This window comes from Danio rerio, chromosome 24 (genome assembly GCF_049306965.1).
Source record: "Danio rerio strain Tuebingen ecotype United States chromosome 24, GRCz12tu, whole genome shotgun sequence".
NCBI classification, from domain to species: Eukaryota; Metazoa; Chordata; class Actinopteri; order Cypriniformes; family Danionidae; genus Danio; species Danio rerio.
Window position 1 is genome coordinate 25,320,308 of NC_133199.1, and position 20,848 is coordinate 25,341,155.

The 20,848-nt window shown below is 34.8% G+C and overlaps 1 protein-coding gene across 25 annotated transcripts in view; it reads right to left on the reverse strand.

The window, feature by feature from the left end:
* The window catches only part of atp8a2 (ATPase phospholipid transporting 8A2), a 127,672-nt gene that overhangs the window by 68,442 nt on the left and 38,382 nt on the right, over positions 1 to 20,848 (reverse strand). For 19 of the 25 annotated variants that reach the window (XR_012399295.1, XR_012399296.1, XR_012399294.1 and 16 more), the window contains 19 exons: positions 17,619 to 17,717; positions 17,444 to 17,489; positions 15,266 to 15,306; positions 14,922 to 14,995; positions 14,716 to 14,785; positions 12,796 to 12,923; positions 12,519 to 12,630; positions 10,619 to 10,787; positions 10,331 to 10,458; positions 8,633 to 8,710; positions 8,467 to 8,555; positions 8,267 to 8,311; positions 8,075 to 8,150; positions 7,865 to 7,970; positions 5,772 to 5,854; positions 5,629 to 5,678; positions 5,471 to 5,540; positions 3,099 to 3,183; positions 2,069 to 2,208 (listed from right to left, as the gene is read on the reverse strand). Coding sequence is in view for 11 of the 25 variants with exons in the window: in XM_021473765.3 (XP_021329440.2) it covers positions 2,069 to 2,208; positions 3,099 to 3,183; positions 5,471 to 5,540; positions 5,629 to 5,678; positions 5,772 to 5,854; positions 7,865 to 7,970; positions 8,075 to 8,150; positions 8,267 to 8,311; positions 8,467 to 8,555; positions 8,633 to 8,710; positions 10,331 to 10,458; positions 10,619 to 10,787; positions 12,519 to 12,630; positions 12,796 to 12,923; positions 14,716 to 14,785; positions 14,922 to 14,995; positions 15,266 to 15,306; positions 17,444 to 17,489; positions 17,619 to 17,717 (1,689 nt within the window). In the remaining 14 variants the exon portion in view is untranslated. The remainder of the gene's footprint in view (positions 1 to 2,068; positions 2,209 to 3,098; positions 3,184 to 5,470; positions 5,541 to 5,628; positions 5,679 to 5,771; positions 5,855 to 7,864; positions 7,971 to 8,074; positions 8,151 to 8,266; positions 8,312 to 8,466; positions 8,556 to 8,632; positions 8,711 to 10,330; positions 10,459 to 10,618; positions 10,788 to 12,518; positions 12,631 to 12,795; positions 12,924 to 14,715; positions 14,786 to 14,921; positions 14,996 to 15,265; positions 15,307 to 17,443; positions 17,490 to 17,618; positions 17,718 to 20,848) is intronic. The other 6 variants (XR_012399299.1, XR_012399300.1, XM_073940654.1 and 3 more) reach the window with 1 other exon arrangement.

Here is a 20,848-nt window from a genome sequence, read left to right on the forward strand (position 1 = left end):
GTTAATGAGAGAACAACAGAGCACTAGCTTCTGCTCAATACCAGTTCACAGGTGTCAAATGTAATGTCAGAGCGCCACCTGTTGATCAGACTGAGCACTGCAGATGGATGACTGAAGACTGAGCACAAACATCGCAAATATGGCTTGTTTTTACTATCAGTGAACTATAAAATGGACTGTTGAATATGAAAGGTTTAGTGTTTATAGAAGGCTCTTGTACAAAAATAAAAACACAAATTATCAAGTACACTAGAGAGTTTGAGATACTTAGATCCCTTTTTACAAAGTATCTAATAGTTTAAAAATGAACAAGCAATTATTTATTTATAACTTTATAAAGGTGATTTACAAATATAATGTAAAAAATATAATAACAAAATTAAATGTTAATTATACATTTTATTATTAGCAAATTCTGATATTGTTAGTATAACCTTAATTACTTTATAATATTTATATATTATTTATAACTTGATTATCTTCGACTATAATTCATTCTTAGTCCCATTATTAATCCGGGGTCGCCACAGCACATAATTCACACTCATATACTACAGATAATTTAGCTAACTCAATTCACCTGTACTGCATGACTTTAGACTGTGGGGGAAATCGGAGCACCCGGAGGAAACCCATGCCAACACAGATAGAACATGCAAACTCCACACAGAAAAGCTAACTGACCCAGCCGAGGCATGACCTTCTAGCTGTGAGGCGAACGTGCTATTGCTATAATTATATTTTTGTATTAATAGATTAATATACAAAGTATACATTTAATAGCACACATAATTTAAAGTTAGTATACAGTATACATTTATACATTCAATAATTTTACAATAAGTTTAAAGGTCATTCAGTGTAAATATTTTAAATAACTGTAACAATGCACTGTTAAAATACTAATTTGTATTTGAAAGTCTTAAATATTTTAAATAGTTTAATTAAATATATAATTATATAATAATAATATAATAATAATAATTATATAATAATTATATATTAATAGTTTTATAGTTTTTTATCATTTACAAAAAAATCATAAATATTCATATATATATATTCATTCGCACACATACACTACAGCCAATTTAGTTTATTCAGTTCACCTATAGTGCATCTCTTTGGACTTGTGGGGGAAACCGGAGTACATGGAGGAAACGTACATGAACACGGGGAGAACATGCAAACCACACAGAAATACCCCCTGACCAGCAACCTTCTTGCGTGATACTTGATTTAATATCAAATATTAAAATTACAATAACACAAAATAAGCTGAATACAAAATGTAATTAGTTCTTTGCTTGTATTGCAAACTAACATTCACTTTATCATAAACATTCAATGAGCGAAAGTCTTTTCAAACATACAAAAAAAAAAGACCTGTCACTTTTGTTCACTAATAGACATTGTGATTTACAGCAAGATTATCAATGATTGTTATTATGGAAAGATTATTTCCATCCATTTTATACCCACCACACCACACAGATCAATACGATTACCGTCATTCATTCATTTTCCTTTGGCTAAGTCCCTTTATACATCAGGGGTCGCCAACTTATCCAGCATATGTTTTACGCAGCGGATGCCCTTCCAGCTGCAACCCAGTACTGGGAAACACCCACACAATCTCACATTCACACACACACTCATACACTACAGTCAATTTAGTTTATTCAATTCACCTATAGCGCATGTCTTTGGACTGTGAGGGAAACCAGAGCACCCGGAGGAAACTCATGCCAACATAGGGAGAACATGCAAACTCCACACAGAAATACCAACTGATCCAGCTGGTACTCGAACCATCAGCCTTCTTGCTGTGAGGTGTCAGTGCTAACCACTGAGCCACTGTGTCGCCTATTACCGTCATAACTACAGCAATAATATAAGTGAATTATTAATATAATATAAGTTATTTACTTTAATGTGTAAACAAACCCATTAGGCAACCTTATTTCATCCATATGAATCAGAACTGTAGTAAAAAGCACTCAACACACTCTTGACATGAAATGTAACAGCCATCTTAGACATACATGGCATATATTACAGTACATACCTTCTCTATGAGTTCGTAACACTCCTCCAGTTTCTGTGCTCGGTCCTTTAACACAGTGCTAATACGATTGTATTCCTTCAGCCATTCCAGATAGGCCCCCTCCTCGAGATCCACATACGCAAAACACAGTGTCCTCAGCCCTGCACATGCGAAATGATAATAACAATAATAATCATAAGGCAAAACACTACAAGTAAATATTGAAAATTGCAAATCAAATTGTAAACCTATTTTAGGATGCCAAAACTTCTCAAATACCATTTAAATATGCAAATGAAGAATTATTTACTTTAATATGTGCTAATTAAATATGTCTATTTCCAGAACAATTTAAACAATGTAAATGAAAATGTTAAAAATAATATATGTAACTATAATGAAAATACTATAAATTAATATTAAATTAAATTAAAATATTATAAATTTTTAAAAATTTAAATACTATATTAATAGGATAAATATATTATTTTGAATTACACTAATTATATACATTAATTATAATTTATCATTATTTGCTTTATATTTTAAAATAATTATTTCTTGTATGTACATAATGTACATCCTAATGGACATAGTACATATTTAAAGGTGCATGATTTATAGATAGTATATAGTATAAATAGTTGCATTATTTAAGTTTAAAAAATAAAGTTTATTAATACTACTAATAATAGTTTTTTATGCAAAAAACTGAAATAACAAACAATATTTTAATAATTGAAATACTGAATAAAATACATTTTATGAACAAACATATTTTAAAAATAATTCTAACAATAAATAACAAATCAACATTAAAATATATTTAAATTTAATTTTAAAAAATTTGAACATTGAATGAATTCTTGTTCCTTATTTCTTTTTTATATATTAGAGTCAAGGGTTTTTATAAGGGGGATTTCTTTAATCACACATAATTTAGAAAATACTGCAAACAGCCACAAAACAAATAAATTACCATGACTGTTTGTACAATAAAATGTTACATAATTATTGCAACAGATAAATTAACAATGACACACTGCTTCACCTTCTGTGGCAAACTGCTCCAGATGAGCCACGGTCAACTCCTTATACTGTGACGTCACATTTAGACGCTCAAAAATCACATTGTCCTGCAAAACATCAATGACATTTTCCATCACTGAAATGACTTTTGCCTATATAAAGTATAAGCTTTACACATTAGAGAACTGCAACGAACTAAAAGTGTCTTTATCTTTTATCCTTTTGCTTAAAATATTAACAAAAAACTGAAGTTGTTTGAGTTTGTTTTTTGGTTGAAAGCAAAGCCTTTTTTTAAAAAAACCCTTTCAGATGATTTGTGGTGATGTTGGTGGATTCTGATTTTGGTTTTGGAGACTTTCTGAGCACCAAAGCCCCAAAAATTATTGGAGATTTTCTGCTCTGCTCAAAAACTCTTTCCTCATTGAGAAAAAAGCTAATGCAAACGTAGGGCTGCAATGGACAATCATGAAAAATCATAATCACGATTATTTTGGTCATAATTGTAATCACCCATTATCAAAATTATAAACCCTCTTGTGAATTTTTTTTTGTTTTATATAAATATTTCCCAAATTATGTTTAACAGAGTGAGGAATTTTTCACAGTATTTCATATAATAGTTTTTCTTCCGGAGTTTTTTAATCGTTTTGTTTTGGCTAGAATAAAAGCAGTTTTAAATATTTTTAAACCTATTTTATGATCAATATTTTTAGCCCCCTTAAGCAATATATTTTTTTATTGTCTGCAGAGGAAACTACTGTTATACAATGACTTGCCTGATTACATTAATTAAGCCTTAAAATTAATTAAGCAGAATGCTTGTATCTTGAAAAATATGTACTAAAATATTATGTATTGACATCATAGCAAAGATAAAATATATCAGTTATTAAAAATTAGTTAATAAAACTGTTATGTTTAGAATTGGGTTGAAAAATAAATGCAATAGAATAAAAAGATGAAACAAACAAACTTAAGCATCTTCACTGTAAGAAAAAAAAAAAACTTTAATTTTAGCTACAAAAGTCCTTCAGTCAGGAGCAGTGAGGGATTTTCTCCTTTTGTTGTTTGATTAATGATACAAACAGTGGGCAGCAGGAATATTGCGCGCTGTCACTTTAAGAGCAGTGCGGTTCTGATTACTTTCACTTTCACATGTCTTGATTCTCAACTCATTTCTTTGTTACATAAATCAGGGTTAATATAAATATTCAGTAAACACCGCAATTTGACACAATTTTATGATTTTCTTTCTTCTGTTGAACACAAAAGAGGACATTTTGAAGAATGCTGGTTACTCTGGGCCCATTGACTTATATAGTTTGAAAAAAAACATAAATAGGTGAAGTCAGAATTATTAAACCCCTTAAATTATTAAACCCCCTGTTTTTTTCCCCGCCCAATTTCTGTTTAATGGAGAGAAGATTTTTTTTCAACACATTTCTAAACAAAATAGTTTTAATAGCTCATTTCTAAAAACTGAAGTATTTTATCTTTGCCATGATGACAGTAAATAATATTTTACTAGATATTTTTCAAGACACTTCTGTACAGCTTAAAGTGACATTTAAAGGCTTAACTAGGTTAATTAGGTTAACTAGGAAAGTTAGGGTAATTAGGCAAGTAATTTTTTAACGATGGTTTGTTCTGTAAACTATCGAAAAAAATATATAGCCTAAAGGGGCTAACAACTTTGGACTAAAAATGTTTGTCAAAAATTAAAAAAACTGCTTTTATTCTAGCCAAAATAAAACAAGTAGGACTTTTTCCAGAAGAAAAAAATATTATCAGACATAAAGTGAATGTTTCCTTGCTCAGCTAAACATAATTTAGGAAATAATTAAAAAAGAACAAAAAATAATTATCAGACGAGGGGCTAACAATTCTAATTTCAACGGTACAATATAAGTCAATAGGTCCAAGCAACCAGCATTTTTCAAAATATCTTCTTTTGTGAGAACAAGATTTCAAACAAGTTAATGGTTAGTAAATGAAGACAGAATGTTAATTTTTGGTTAAACTGTCCCTTTAACTTGTAGGACGGTTTGATCTCTCTCAGCCACCATACGAGTGTCTGTTTTAATCAGTCAGGAGGATAATTTAAGCAGCCAAAAAAAAAATCTCATCTAGAGAATTGTGAAAATTAGTTGCTTCCCAAGGACAGAAAGTCCCCAAAACTACAATCTAATGTGACCTATAGCATTACAAATAGTTTCATCTTCATTTTTTTCTTAATATTTTGAGCAAAAATCAGAATGTTAAACAATAAAGACCTTTTTTTCACACATTTCTTTACTTACAATTATCAAAGGTGCCAAATTAATGGAAAGCAGTGTATCACTATTACCATGCATTCTGTTTCTCCACTAATTATGTAGTTTATGAAACACTCACCGCTCCCTTGCAATAAAGTCGAAGATTGCCTGTAGGTGTTCTGACAATCACTGACATCCGCTTGCGATTGCTGCAAAAAAAAAAAAAACATATGCGTTAAAAAGCAAAGCTATTTTTAAATGTATGTGATGGTGTGAGAGCTGGCAGCTGCACCCTACCTGGAAAACTCCAGTACATTAAGAAGCTCATATGTCTGCTCTTTTCCTCTCTGAAAAATGAACACAAGTAATTTTGACATTGCATGAGAAACATACAAAGAGTTCTGGTTCTTTATTAATGGTGAGAAAACACACACACTAACCGCCTCTATGATGACTGAATGTGGCGTTCGTGCAGTAAAAACAAAGCCCAGACTTTTGGCACCTTTTACCAGCGCTCCTTCATCTGAAAACACACCATTACAGAAACATTGGTCAAAGGTTGCCAAGGCCTTCATTTGATCAAAAGCACGGCGAAAACATCAATTCAAGAAATATTATTCTATAGGTTTGCTATTTTCAAATATTTGAAATCCTGTTGAAGAAAAATTAATTTAACATTTAAAACAGCTGCAAAATAAAATCTAGTATGGAAGCCAAGATAAAACCATGAAATTTATTCTTTATTTTCCTTCGACTTAGTCCCTATATTCATTAGGAGTCGCCACAGTGGAATGAACTGCCAGCTTCATTAATTTATTCATGTTCCTTCGGCTTAGTCCTTTCATTCATCAGGGCTTGCCACAGCGGAATGAACCACCAACTTCATTCATTCATTCATTTTGCTTTGGGCTAAGTCCCTTTATTAATCAGGGATTTGCACAGTGGAATAACAACGCTACCCACTACGCCACCCAAACCGCCAACTTATCCAGCATATGTTTTACACAGCAGAGGCCGTTCCAGCTGCAACCCAGTACTGGGAAACATTTATACACACTCATACACTACCGCCAATTTAGTTTATTCAGTTCACCTATAGCGCATGTCTTTGCACTGTGGGGGAAACTGAAGCACCCGGAGGAAACCCACGCCAACATGGGGAGAACATGCAAACTTCAGCCAGAAGTGCCAACTGATCTAGTCGGGACTCAAACCAGCGACCTTCTTGCTGTGAGGCAACAGTGCTAACCACTGAGCAACAGTGTCGCCGCCATGACATACATTTTTTTTACAATTAACTGATGAATAAGAAGAACTGTGTATATTCCATATCCTAGTATTCTTTTGTAAGATGCTACAAGCTTTTTGGTAAATTTTAAGTATGCTTTTAAAACCTAGCAACCACCCAGAATACCCTAGCAATTGTTTCGCAACACAGCAAATCCCAAGAAACCATATATAAAACCCAACTAACTACCTAGCCGCCACATAGCAGCACTCAAGCAATTCAACCATCCATAACACTCAAGCAGTTACATAGCAACATACCATCAACCATCCAGAATACCCTAGCAACCACACAGAACACCCTAGTAACCAGATAGTAACACTCTAACAACCTCCTCACAACCACTCACATTACGCTAACAAGTGCACAGCAACACGCATGGCAAAAACCTTAGTAACCACATAGCAACCTGGCAACTACCTAGTAACTAACTCAGAATACCCTAGCAACCACCCAGTTGTAAAATATAAGACGGCTTTATTTAAACCTGCATTAAATTTAAAACTATTTCAAATCAAATACTAAATATTTTTTTACCCCTGACTAATGCTGTGTTCACACCAGACGTGGCTTGCGCTATTCGAGTGTAAATAGACGCGAAACATTTAAAGTTTACTCGCATCATTCGTGTATCAAATTCGCCTCACAACAGTTACAGATTTGTGTCATGGGCAGATCGTCTGTCTGCCCAATGACTCTAGTTTCTTTGCTAAATGGCTAACATGGATTTTATTAAGAGAGTAGCTTTGTTTATGTGCTTTAGGAAGGCTGAAAAACAGCGTAGATTTGTTTGGAAACTCACGCAAACACAGAGAGAACATGCAAACTCCACACAGAAATGCCAACTGACCCAGCCAGGACTTGAACCAGCTACCTTTTTGCTGTGAGGCAATCATGCTACCAACTGCGCCCCCGTGATGCCCCAAAAATTATGTTTGTTAATTTATTATTATATTTTTTTTTAAATAAAAACGACTTTATCTGTTAAATACTAAATCAAACTGAAGGAGCAGCTTCAAAAACACTGTAAAAAACCACACACATCCTTCATGTCGTCCCAACACAAATTGCTTAAGTAAAATTAAATGTTTTAAGAAATTTATGTAGATTGAACATAAAAGAATTAAGTTGTACCCCCCAAAAATATAAGAATCGTGTTGTTTCAACTCATTTTAAATAGGTAGTTTGAACAAGCAGCAAAATTCACTTTTTGAGTGTATTTAGAAAGCAAGAAACCAGTGGTACCTGGTGAGGAAGCTTGGTAGATAATTTGGTTATCTTCTCTCTCAGGAACAACAGTATGACAAACAGCCATCATGGTCAAAAACTCACAAATCTGTGGCGATGTGGGCTACAGACACACACAAAAAGAGTGCTTTATCATTCGAATCCTAAATATACAACAGTCTGTTTTAGCATCCAAAGAAGGACAGAAAACAACCATCAATCTCTTACATGGTTCTTCTCAATGTTCTGGATAAGAGCAGGATCATCAAACTCAGTAGAATTATGACTTGTAGAGGGAAGATGACTGCAAAAAGACAGAAATGAGACATTAATGTTCAACATAATAATGTGCATTATCCTCTCAGGCCTGCGTAATATTCTCCAGAGTACAGAATACAGATAGAATCAGCGGCATCTGACCTGAAGTCCTCCATGGATCGATCGCAGTCTAGGTCTGGGAAGTGCCTGAAGAGACAGCGTTATAGATCAGTGGCCACTTACACGAATATAAACAAAAGGTAACAAATCAATGCACGCTTAGAGAGCCAGAATGATGCAAAAAAAGCTCAAGGATAATGCGAGTGTATTGATGTGCGAAAGCCAGAGAACGTTCAAATTACCCGTATGTAATTCCAGCTATCGTGCACTTCTTAAAGTGCATGACGTTGCAGGTGAGAGTGCCGGTTTTATCTGAAAATAGATATTTTACCTGGAAAAAAGAGGAAGAGTGTGGGTGAGATGTAATGGAGATGAGGTAGATAAACATTTGTAAATGTGTTTTCTTACTTGGCCGAGTTCTTCATTCAGATTGGACGTTCGAGCCATAGCGGGAGTGTCGGTCTCAGCGTAATACATCTCAACATCCTGAAAATAAGCATCAAGAAAAGCACAATCTTAGTTATGTACGGTTATTTTTTTAAATTACAGAAAAAAAATTTTTTTTAGAGTGAATAGTTGAAACTAATGTAATTAGTGATATTTAATGCTTAATCATGACCGATCATGTTCAAAATAAATATTTGTATTTACATAATCTATGTACGTGTAGAGAAAAATTTCCAGATTAATGACATATTAAATGACAATGACAAAATATCACCTTTAGTTATGTTAAACAATAAATCACACACAAAATTTAGGTTTGCATTTACTTAATACTAAAAGAAGATCAATAAAATCACTACAGTTTGACAAATATTGCACTTGTTGGACAACATAATGCATTTTTGAGGCTTTTAGTCAAGAATGTAATTGTTTAGATCGCATCTATGCAATTTATTTATAAGGATAGTGGCTATTTTAAATATTTATGATTTCTGAAAATCAGCGCGTCAGCATCCATCATCATTGAGCAGAGCAGAAAAGCGTTTTCTTTTCGTATTTCAAACTACAGCTGATTAAATCTTTACAGAACAGGTAAGTGACATCCTTAGTCGATCTCTCTGTTTTTTGTATGTTGAAGTGCTGTATTTATCCCATAGTAATCTGCTAGTGTTTGCTTTGCTTTGACTTTTTGGGGTTAATTATTGTGATCTCCCCACTGCAACAGAGAAATAATGTGAAAGCTCTGCAGACGTATTGCATTTCATGCCGTTCAGCCTTATAATCTTATATATGAGCAATATAACCTGTTTTGTCATCACTTTAAACCTTACGCTAGAGAATCATTCAAATACTAGCTCTAAAGTGATATTAGTGATATTTGATGCGGTTTTTGCTGTCTTGACGGTCAGCTCCAGAGGTGAATGAATGGCGGAAGAAAGTAGTACCTCATACAATAGGATTTTTGAGACGCTCCATGTTTGATTATGCTTTTTATACACATGATTATGCAGTCCAACTGTTGTATAAATGCAATATCACACTCGTAGCAAAGCGATTTGGCTGTATATCGTCACTGGTGAGACACTAAGGCAATTGGCCTGTTTACAGCTATATCGAATAACTACTCCTGTGATATTGCTCATATATATTGTACATTTCCCATACATAGTTGCATGTGTGTATTTTGATATAGACATTGATTTATATTTAATATAGATGCAACAAAATATTTTTGACTGTTTTCATTATCTGCATTTTCTAAAAACAAATTATTAGCTGATGAATGTTGGATTATTTATGCCAGTTCTTGATTCGCTTTTTATGTATGCTGCTGGCTATGGGGGTTTTCATTAATTTGAGTTTTGTAAATGTGCAAGAATTTTTGTGAAAAGATCTTGCTTTTTCCTTGCTGTTGTGTTGTTGTTTGCTATTATGTTTTTAAAATAGAAGAGGCTCTGAACAATTCATGCAATTTAAGATATTTATCAATCTATATTTGTCAGAAAACCACAAGATAGTTATATTGTGCCCACAGTAATATTGTAAGGATTTTACAATGTTTCTTTGTGAATGAGCAACTAGTCATCATTGTGAATTGAGAGCAATTTGAAACAAAAATGTATCCAGAATAATCCAGATGTAGCCTTAACAGTGCTTTACCCAGTTGATGAAGAGAGCCTGTGTGAATTTGACCACTTCTAGCGTGACCAGAAGGCTGATGGGGATCAGGTTATTATAGAGGATGATGAAGGTCAATAGATTGTAGGCAAAGTTGAGGGAGATGTCACCTGAACAGACAACCAACAAAAATACTAACAATGAACCAAAACATTTATTTAGTCTAATAATAACGGCTAACAATATAAGTAGTTACAAGTTACAATAAATACAGTAAATCTGCAGCTAGGTGATCACTGTGCTTCAGAATTGTGTTTAAATCTACTGTACCTGCTCTGGAAAGGTACCAGCAGGCTTCATCTGTGTGCTGTTTGTTCCATATTGCGGCGCCAATAGAGCTGACCAGCGCCATGACCAGCAGAATCCCGAACAGAACCAGGATCTGCATGTTTGTTACCCGCTCTACATTAGAGCGCTTCAGTGGAGCTTTAGTGGAATTCTGCATGACGAAAAAAAACTATATTAAAGCACAATTTAACCAGCATTAAAACACAAATTAATAAATAATATCTTTTCAATAATAAAATAAAATCTTTTAGGGTGTGTTTCTGCAACAAATTACTAAAAAAAAAAAGCTTTTCCATTGTGTTTTTGAAAAGGTTTGGTGTACAGAATGATTTACAATGAAAAAAGCAGGTGACATCCATAGTAGGAATAAAAATACTATGGAAGTCATGCATTTTCCTTCAGCTTAGTACCTTATTTATCAGGGGTCGCCACAGGGAAATGAACCTCCAAGTTATTCAGCAATTATTTTACAAAGAGGATGCCCTTCCAGCCGCAACCCAGTACTGGGAAACACCCAGTACAACACATTTCCACACACACTGGTAAACTACAGCCTATTTAGTTCATCCAATTTACCTATAGCGCATGCCTGTGGACTATGGGGAAAACCGGAGCACCTGGAGGAAACCCACTGCAAAATGGGGAGAACATGCAAACTCCAGAAATGCCGACTGGTCCAGCCGGGACACAAACAGGCGACCTTCTTGCTGTGAGGCAACAGTGCTAACCACTGTGCCATGCACTATGCGAGTCAATGGCTGTTTATTCAACATACTTCAGTATATATATATGTGTGTGTGTGTGTGTGTGTGTGTGTGTGTGTGTGTGTGTGTGTGTGTGTGTGTGTGTGTGTGTGTGTGTGTGCTTAACTGAAGAACAAAACTGACACAAGCGCAGGATGAGTAAATGATAACAGAATTAAAATGTTTGGGTGAACCATTCCCTTATCTCCTTGAAACACTGTATTTTGCATTCCAAGACAGAAGTGGTGATGAAGAAACACTCTGAATCTTCACACATATGGTCTTGTAGTCCACAATGACAGGACTATAGACTAAACATGTAATATACATGCAATGATATAACATTCTTCAGAAATTAACTTTTTTTTAAAATAAATGACACTAATAAATGTTAAAAAACTACATTTAGAAACCAGTTTTTAAATCTGTGAGTTTTAGGATCTCAACAACATTGCTGTTTGGCAAACCAATGGCCAAAATTAATAAAGCCCGGGGAAAACCAAGCTGACATCAAAGAACTAGCAGCAATGAAAACTGACAGTGCTAGTCCTGTCTGGAGCAAAAAGCTGTGCATTAACAAACCAAATTAACAACATGTTCTGCGCCTGCATGAGAGGATGTCTCTTTACAAACCCACAGGTGGCAGTATCTGTATTGTCATTCCACTATGAAAAACCAGAACTAGTGCTGCACACCTACAAACTCTAAACAAAGCAGCTTTTACATGCCATTTTAACAGTACTTCTCACACACCACAGAGTGATTTGCTCATGCAAATCTAGCTAATAATTGATAGCGTTAAAAATTATTTAAGAAATGCAATGAAAGACAGTCCGCTTCCTTGTGTTCCCTCTTGATTTGCATTGTTTTCTTAGTGTTGTCACTTCAGTTTTTGTTGTCACACTCTGATTCACAGCCATTCAGATTGCTCCTTTTGCTTTCAATGGCGGACACCATTTCTACATGCTGAACCTGGACACCACCCTCTTACGGTAACCTTACAAGATGTGTGAGACATACTAAATATAGTAGCTTAAAAGACATTGATCAACAACCCAACACTGCCCAGCGGCTAACCATCATCTTGTTGTGTCCCAGCCTTATAAGGTTTTAGTTAACAGATCAAAGACTACACTTACCTGCATAAGTTTTGAATCATGTCCAGTGTAAACTACAATTCCCACAACCCACTGCGTGTTCCTGAGCTGAGCACCTCGTAACAGCACCTGGTCAGGCCCAAGAGGAGCCGGGCTGTAATACAAGCACATAATCACTGAATGTACTGTGTGTGTGTGTGTGTGTGTGTGTGTGTGTGTGTGTGTGCGTGTGTGTGTGTGTGTGTGTGTGTGTGTTTATATATAGAGATAGACAGTTAGATATCCCAAATTGGTGGCAATACTGGACAAGCTGACGTACTTGTGGTTGTCTAAGCGCAGTGTTCCAGTGAAGTCGTACAAGTGTCTGTTTGGACCTTCACATTCAAGACGACCTGACAGTGCTATCAGATCCTCCAAAGACTGAAAACTAGCTGTCAGAGAGAGACCCTGAAACAAACAATAAACAAACTTACTCACTACTGCACAAATGATGACAAATGTCTTTATTTATTTTATTATTTATTTATTGGTTAAAGACAGTAAAAAAACTAAATATTACTACAATTTAAACAGCTGTTTTCCTGTTCAACGTAATTTAAAATGTAATTTTCTCCTATTATTTAATGCAAAAATTCAGCATCATTACCGCAATCTTTAGTGTCACATGATTCTTCAGACATCATTCTAACATAATGATTTGAGCTAAAGAAACATGTATTATTATTATTATTATTATCATTGTCAGTGTTTTATCCTTTTTGTGAAAACTGTGATACAGTTCCACTCAAAAAACAATTACAAATATTTGTATCCATCAAGGGCACATTCAATTGATCAAAAGTGATAGTTAAGATGTTACAAAAGAAATGTTATTTCAAATAAAAGCTGAAACTATCAACTTTCTATTCACCAAAGTATCCTAAAAAGTGAAATGTATCAGCTTCCACAATACATTGATAATTTTAAGAATCATAAATAATGTTTGAGTACCCATAATAGTTAGTAAAATAAAACATTATAGTAATATAAAGCACTGGTTGTCTGGTTTGCACCAATATATCATATTGTAATTGCTTCTATATTTATAAGGATCATGTTTCTTTAAAGATCGAAGTAAATTCAGCAATACAATATAATGGCCCGCTTCCACTGAGTGGTACGGTACGGTTCGGTACGCTTTTATGTCCGTTTCCATAGTCACAAGGTACCTAAAAGCGAACCGTACCGTACCACTTTTTGGGAACCGTTTGCAAAGGGTACCTAGCATGACAAAAGGTTACCAAAAGCCGGAGCTAGATGTGCAGCTGAACGCTATTGGTTTACAGAGAAACATCACTAGCGCATACACAGAAGAATGAAAACAAAGGAACATTACATCATAATAATATATAACAAGCCATGGTTGACCCGAGCTCAAACAAACCTTGTCGTTGTCTTGATGAACAGTCATAAAGTCAAGAAGAACAAAATCTGCCATGTCCTGTTTTTGTTTCACGAGGCCGTCTAAAACGGCGAGCGGTTTCACTTTCCCCAGAGAGCTCGCGATCAATCATGTGCGCATCTATTTTTGAAATAATGAACTTCTTGACCTGATGATAATAACGTGCATGTGACATTTGAAGTGCTTCTGACATCTGATCCTTTCAAAAACAAGGAGAAGCCGGAAAAAAACAAAGGAGCAAATGATTCCTTTAGCAACCTAAAAGATGAAAAAACTGCCATGTTTAACTATTATCATCACCTTTTGGACTATTATAAACTGATGAATGATGGAATTACTTTCTAACAGAGCTTACATGTGCTGGCGAAGATTAAAGACACATATAAGAGGTTTGCACTGACTGTGGGCTATACGTTGCAGTTTTATTTGAACCCAAATAAGGACTAAATGTGTGCTGTGTGCAGTTTTTCTGTAATTGGTAACATATCGGAGACTGTAAGGGTCTGTATGTGTTCATATATATGTTGCATTTATTTATTTATTCAATATAATTACAGATAGGCTATTTCGCCTAAAGCATGACCCTTTTGGCGGTGGAAACGCAAGTCTAATAAAGGTGACCAGTACCGACCCATACCATACTGTACACTCAGTTGAAACGGGCCATTATACAAATTAAAATTGAAAACAGTTATGTTCAATTAAATAATATATTTCACAATGCTCAGATTGTAATGCATTTTTGGTGAGGAGAAGACTTCAGCAGTGCATACTCTTAAAAACACTTGTAAAACATACCTGTCTGATCTTTAAGTTGGTCTCTCCATCCAAGTTGGACGTTTCAGTGTAACACATTGCCTGAGGCTCACTGTGACAAAAACAGCAGATTTTGAACATCAAACAAATAAAAGTGTAACACACTTAAATATATTTACAACACAAACACAGCACAACAAACCCCATAGATACACACACAAAAAAAAAAAACACACTGCGGTGCTGACCTGGAGGACACTATGACCATGTCAGCCGGGAGGTGCTGCCCATTGGTCACCTTGACTATGTCTCCCACTGCCACCTAGTGGGCAGGTGCAGCATTGCAACAGCATGAGGAGGGAGAGAATGAGAGTAAGAGAGAGACCACGAGTGCTTGAACCAAAGAAAAAGGTGCAACACATAGCAGGATGCACAAAAAAATTTTGGTAAAATAACTGCAGCGATAGGGGGTCTGAAAAAGCAGGTGTTAGTCAAATAAAATTACAGGACAGAAATTAAAGCTTGATGTAAAGGATGGAAACACAGAAAAGGGGAATAACAGATGCAGGAAAAGAGCAAAAGACAGGGTTACCTGCTTCCATATGATGGTCTGCCATGCTCCGTTACGCAGAACTGGAAAACAATGATATCATGAACTCTCGTCGTGAATATTTAAACATGAGATAAGGTTACTTTCCATGACTTTGGGGGAAAAAAAATTAAGTTAACATTTGGAAATTCTCAGTTTCTCTGGATTAACAAGTTATGGCTTTAAGTGAAATGTTAATATTTGTTTTATTCCACATTACAATGGATAATCATAACTCAAAAAGGTTGTTCAGGGTTGTTCCATTCAATATTAATTTTTAAAATAATGTAAACATGTCTGAAAGCATGGCAGATTTACAAACCTTTGGTTTTGCAGCATGTTCAGAATTTAAGAATATTCAACTGGTCTCTTATTGTTTTCCATAGCATATAAAACTAAAAACTAGATGTTCAGGGGCCTTTTTATCTTTTTGAGGGAACGTTTTTATATTTCATACTTTTTATTTTTTTGCAAATTTATTCAAAAGCACCATCAGTTTACAACATGGGCACATTTTATTTTAACAAAAACTGGCAATCCACTGTGATTTAAGTGAAATATCTAAAATAATTATTTATTAAAATGTATTAAATCTTTATTGTAAAAAAAACTGGGGATGCACTGATAATAAAATTTACTGATAAGACAATTTCAGCAATTTATTGGCCAAAAATAACCAATATTCAAATGATATTTATCTTGCATGTATAATTTAAAATCAATAATGTAAAAACTGAAGTAAACTATCGAATCACTATTTTAATGTATTAAATCCTCAATATTATAGTATATATCCTCAATATTATTATGTATTTTACCAATGAAAAGTATTACACATTTATAAATTAAAATAAATATTGCTTCTGAGACTTGATAAATATTAGACTCAACATTATCAAATTATTATTATATACACTTAATTAGGTACACCTGTCCAACTGCTCGTTAACGCAAATTTTTGGACAGCCAATTAAATGGCAGAAACTCAATCCATTTAGGCATGTAGACATGGTCAAGATGATCTACTGCAGTTCAAACCGAGCATCAGAGGAAGAAAGGTGATTTAAGTGACTTTGACTGTGGCACTGTTGTTGGTGCCAGATGGGCTAGTCTGAGTATTTCAGAAACTGCTGATCTACTGGGATTTTCACACACAACCATCTCTAGGGTACACAGAAAATGGTCCAAAAAAGAGAAAATATCCAGTGAGCGGCAGTTCTGTGAGTGCAAATGCCTTGCTGATGCCAGAGGTCATAATAGAATGGCCAGACTGGTTCGAGAAGAGACAAAGGCAACAGTAACTCAAATAACCAACTGAGGAATGCAGAAGAGCATCTCTGAATGCACAACACCTCCAACCTTAAGGCGGATAGGCTACAGCAGCAAAAGACCACACCGGGTGCCACTCCTGTCAGCTAAATACAGGAAACTGAGGCTACAATTCACAAAGGTTCACCCCAATTGGACAATAGAAGATTAGAAAAATGCTGATGAGTTTGATTTCTGCTGCAACGTTCAGATGTAGGGTCAGAATTTGGCGTGAACAACATGGAAGCATGGATCCATCCTGCCTTGTATCAACAATTGGTGGTAATGTTATTGTGTGGGAGATATTTTTTAGGCACACATAATGGATGTACAGTCGACAAATCTTCAGCAACTGCGTGATGCTATAAAGTCCATATGGACCAAAATCTCTGAAGAATATTTCCAGTACCTTGTTGAATCTATGCCACAAAGGATTATGGAAGTACTGAAGGCAAAAGGGGGTTTAACCCAGAACTAGTTAGGTGTACCTAATAAAGTGGCCGGTAAATGTATATTATATCAGTAAAGTTAAGCTAAAGATATTGTATTAAGCCAATTAATCAATTATAATACCCCAATTGCTGTTTCAGCTTAATGCTATTTTAGAGCTTTATTCAAAAACCTCTTCATATTAGCTACATATTAAAGTGTCCTCCAAGAATGTGAATACAGATATTTGACAGATATAGGTCACTACCCTGACTCGATAGCACTAATAGAGTGTTTCGAGGGAGACATATCAAATCTTAGATAACACATAAAAGCACTTCTCGCACTCAGCTTTTCTAGGGCGGTTTTGTTCCTTCTTTTTGCTCAGAGTTGCTTTTGTTCATTTCTGACCCTGTTACACAGATATGAATTGTAACACTCAACCTGTTGTCTTCTTCTTGTTCACCGTGTTGTCTGCTTTATGCCTTTTCTGTGAGAAAACAACAAGTAGCATCACATCAGCATTGTTCAACAGTTGTTTAAAGACAATCCAGTGTGGTCAAAATGAGATCTGGACAGTTAAACATTAGTGCAAGACTCCATTCAGCGGAATACTTACATAATCCTCAATGATCTCCTTGATTCCTGCTACTGTCAGAATGAAGATAAGAGGCACCAGAGTCGTGTAGCGACCCGTCGGAGAGACATCAGGGATTTGCTGCATTTGACAAAGTACAAAGATAACACAGAAAATGAGACACTGTTTTCCACATACTTTGGACAACCCCATGTCATGTCTACCCCAACAAATCTGTCATTAAAATTAATATTTTATATAAGATGCTTCACAATATTATTTTTGTGCATACACATTAGTTTAGTCAGTACTGAAGCTAAATCTGGAACTAATCTAACAAAACAGCTTACAATAATGGTTTAAAAATTTGTATATGTTAAAAATTTGTATATATTTGGGGAAAATATTAAATAAAATTTTCAAAAATAGCAAAAATCAAAAGAAACTAATATATATATATATATATATATATATATATATATATATATATATATATATATATATATATATATATATATACAATTTTGTTAAAATGTTTTAGTTTGTAGTTTTGTTTTGTTTTTTTTGCATTTTTTGCATAATTTAAAAGTATTTTCTTTCCATGTAAAGATGTTCTGTGACTAAAATATTATTTAAATAAATATATCCGTTGAATAAATCTGTTGTGTTCAAATGCACCAATATATATTACCCATATTCACTAAAAAATGTAAAATATTCATTGTTAAAATGGGCTGTACTGCTATGCTGAGCACTGTATGCTTGCTATAATTAAACATACACTTTTCATATCACTATGTGTGAATGTACTAAGGAAGCCTCTAGAGAGGAAATATCGTATGGTAATGGCTATTTGATTTCTGACCCATCAGAGCAGTGGAGTAGGCTTGTGGAAAAGGGAAGTTTATGGAGAACAAATGATGGAACGATTCAAACAATCTGAGAAAAGAGCTGATGCTGTAATGTGGATCATGAGAAAGTAAACACATTTTTGAATTTGTAAACATACTGTAAAAATCCTCTAAAACAAATGGAAAAACTTTTAAAGCAAACCAATTATTCCCCTTTTTACAAGCAGTAAAGTCTATAATGTTCCTAAAGTCTGTATGTGAAGTTTCAGCTCAAAATACCACATAAATAATGTTTTAGAACTTTCTGAAACAGCCCCTTTTAGGCTTTGATCCTAATTGTGCCATTTTGGTGACTGTCACTTTAAATGGAAACAAGCTTGTGCTCTTTTCAAAAATGGGCAGAGCTACAAATGCCAGTGTGTCAGCATAGTGGCAAATTCAAAAATTAGACATCTTATGCTAATGAGATCATTACTAACGGGTGGGACTTTTCCTCTCCGATGACTTGTAGAAATGGAGAATGTCAAACTATTTTTATAAAGTGTGATTACAAAAAATAAACTGATACATTTTTACCATTAGAAGCTGGTTTTATCCAGACTGTTCTCACACAAGTGTGTTTAAACCCACTTATAAAAGTGATTTTTGAATAACAGTTCCCCTTCAAACTAGCAATGCACAATGGAGCTGTACAGACATTAATATTTAAGTGTAATTATCTATTAATTATACACATTTACAGACATTCTTAGTCTCTGATTGCTCCATTCTGTTCTCTCTTTGTCCTGTTTAGTTGTATTGAGATTTTTTGCTTAGTATTGAATCATTTTAATGAGTACAAGCACATGAGTGCAGTTTCTGTACCAATACGACACCAGTAAAGTTTCTTATCTTAGGTATTAATCTAAAACATGACACATTAAATAAGGATTTTTTTGCAAATTCGTATTCCAGAAGCAAATCTAAACTTGATGTGTGGTTCTTCTCCTACGGTACTTAGGAAATCTTAAATTGTGTCATCAAGTTCAACAATCCACTCTCAGGTCTGTTACCAATTAACAAACACTACGCGAACTGTTGATGAGTTAGCCCAAAGTCCTTTTCAAGAAATCTCTGTTCACTCAGCGGCCATATTTGCAGTCCATCCAAGGCCAAAGTCCTATCTAAATGATAAAGAGAAATCCTGGAATCTCCAAAAAAACTTGATGAAATTACATTTCAACTACATATTTCAAATCAGCAAAAAAAACAACAACTGAAGTGTCCTGTCCCATTATTGTTGTTGCTTAAGTTCTTTAAAACATGTTATTTCCAGTTACTGTGCGCGTGTAAAAACACTGGAAAAACAGAGACTAAACCTTGGGCAAAGGCTTGAGGATGACACTGGAAGGACATAATATGGGATGGGATATGGTAAGATATCAGTGTTTCTGTCAAACTCAATGCAGGCACAGTTTTCACCAAACGACAGGGGTAGACAGAACAAACAAGCGAAACTGTACAGACCCTTTCCCAAAGACTGCATGATTATAAAGACTCACAATTGGCTATTTCAACCAGAAGGTTGGAGTTAATTCACTGGGGCGGCCATACAGTATGTTGCACTTCCTCCCGTTCATAGTAATGCAAGTGAACTGACTATCTATAGTCTTTGGTTAGTCTAAACAAAATGGATAAACAAAAACAGGACAGTCTGTATTTACTTTTAAGTGTTTTGTCATAAAAATGTCAAGCTTTAGGGTATTTCTACCATACAACATCTTCATTCTTAATTCCTCTTTCATTTTAAATCATCAATAAATGTGATGTCATTGTTGGACAGCGCAATTATAAGCATTTATTATGTTAGTTTTCTAATCACTCTGAATAAGGAGAGTTGTCTGGCTGCCCTAAAGTTAAGACGATTTTTAGGATTTTTTGGTGAAGTTTCTTCTACAACCACCCTTATCTCTAGTTAAGATAACACTTTGGCTTTGGTCTTAAATGTCATTCTAACTGAAATTACCATTGTTCCCAAACAGGTTAAAAATCTTAAGTTATGATCTATTTGCAATACACCTACTGTACAACCACTTATTAAGTAACATGTTAAATGGAAAGTTGCCGGCAGCTAGCCCTCTGCAACTCTCACATGATCGCCCACTGAAGCTAAGCAGGGCTGCGCCTGGTCAGTACCTAGATGGGAGACCACATGGGAAAGCTAGGTTGCTGCCGGAAGTGGTGTTAGTGAGGCCAGAAGGGGGTGCCCAACCTGCGTTCTGTGTGGGTCCAAATGCCTTAGTATAGTGACGGGGACTCTATACTGCTAAATGAGCGCCGTCTTTTGAATTGAGACGTTAAACCAAGGTTCCGACGTTGTCCTTCGAAAAAGAGTAGGGGTTTAACCCCGGTATCCAGGCCAAATCTGCCCACTGGCCTCTG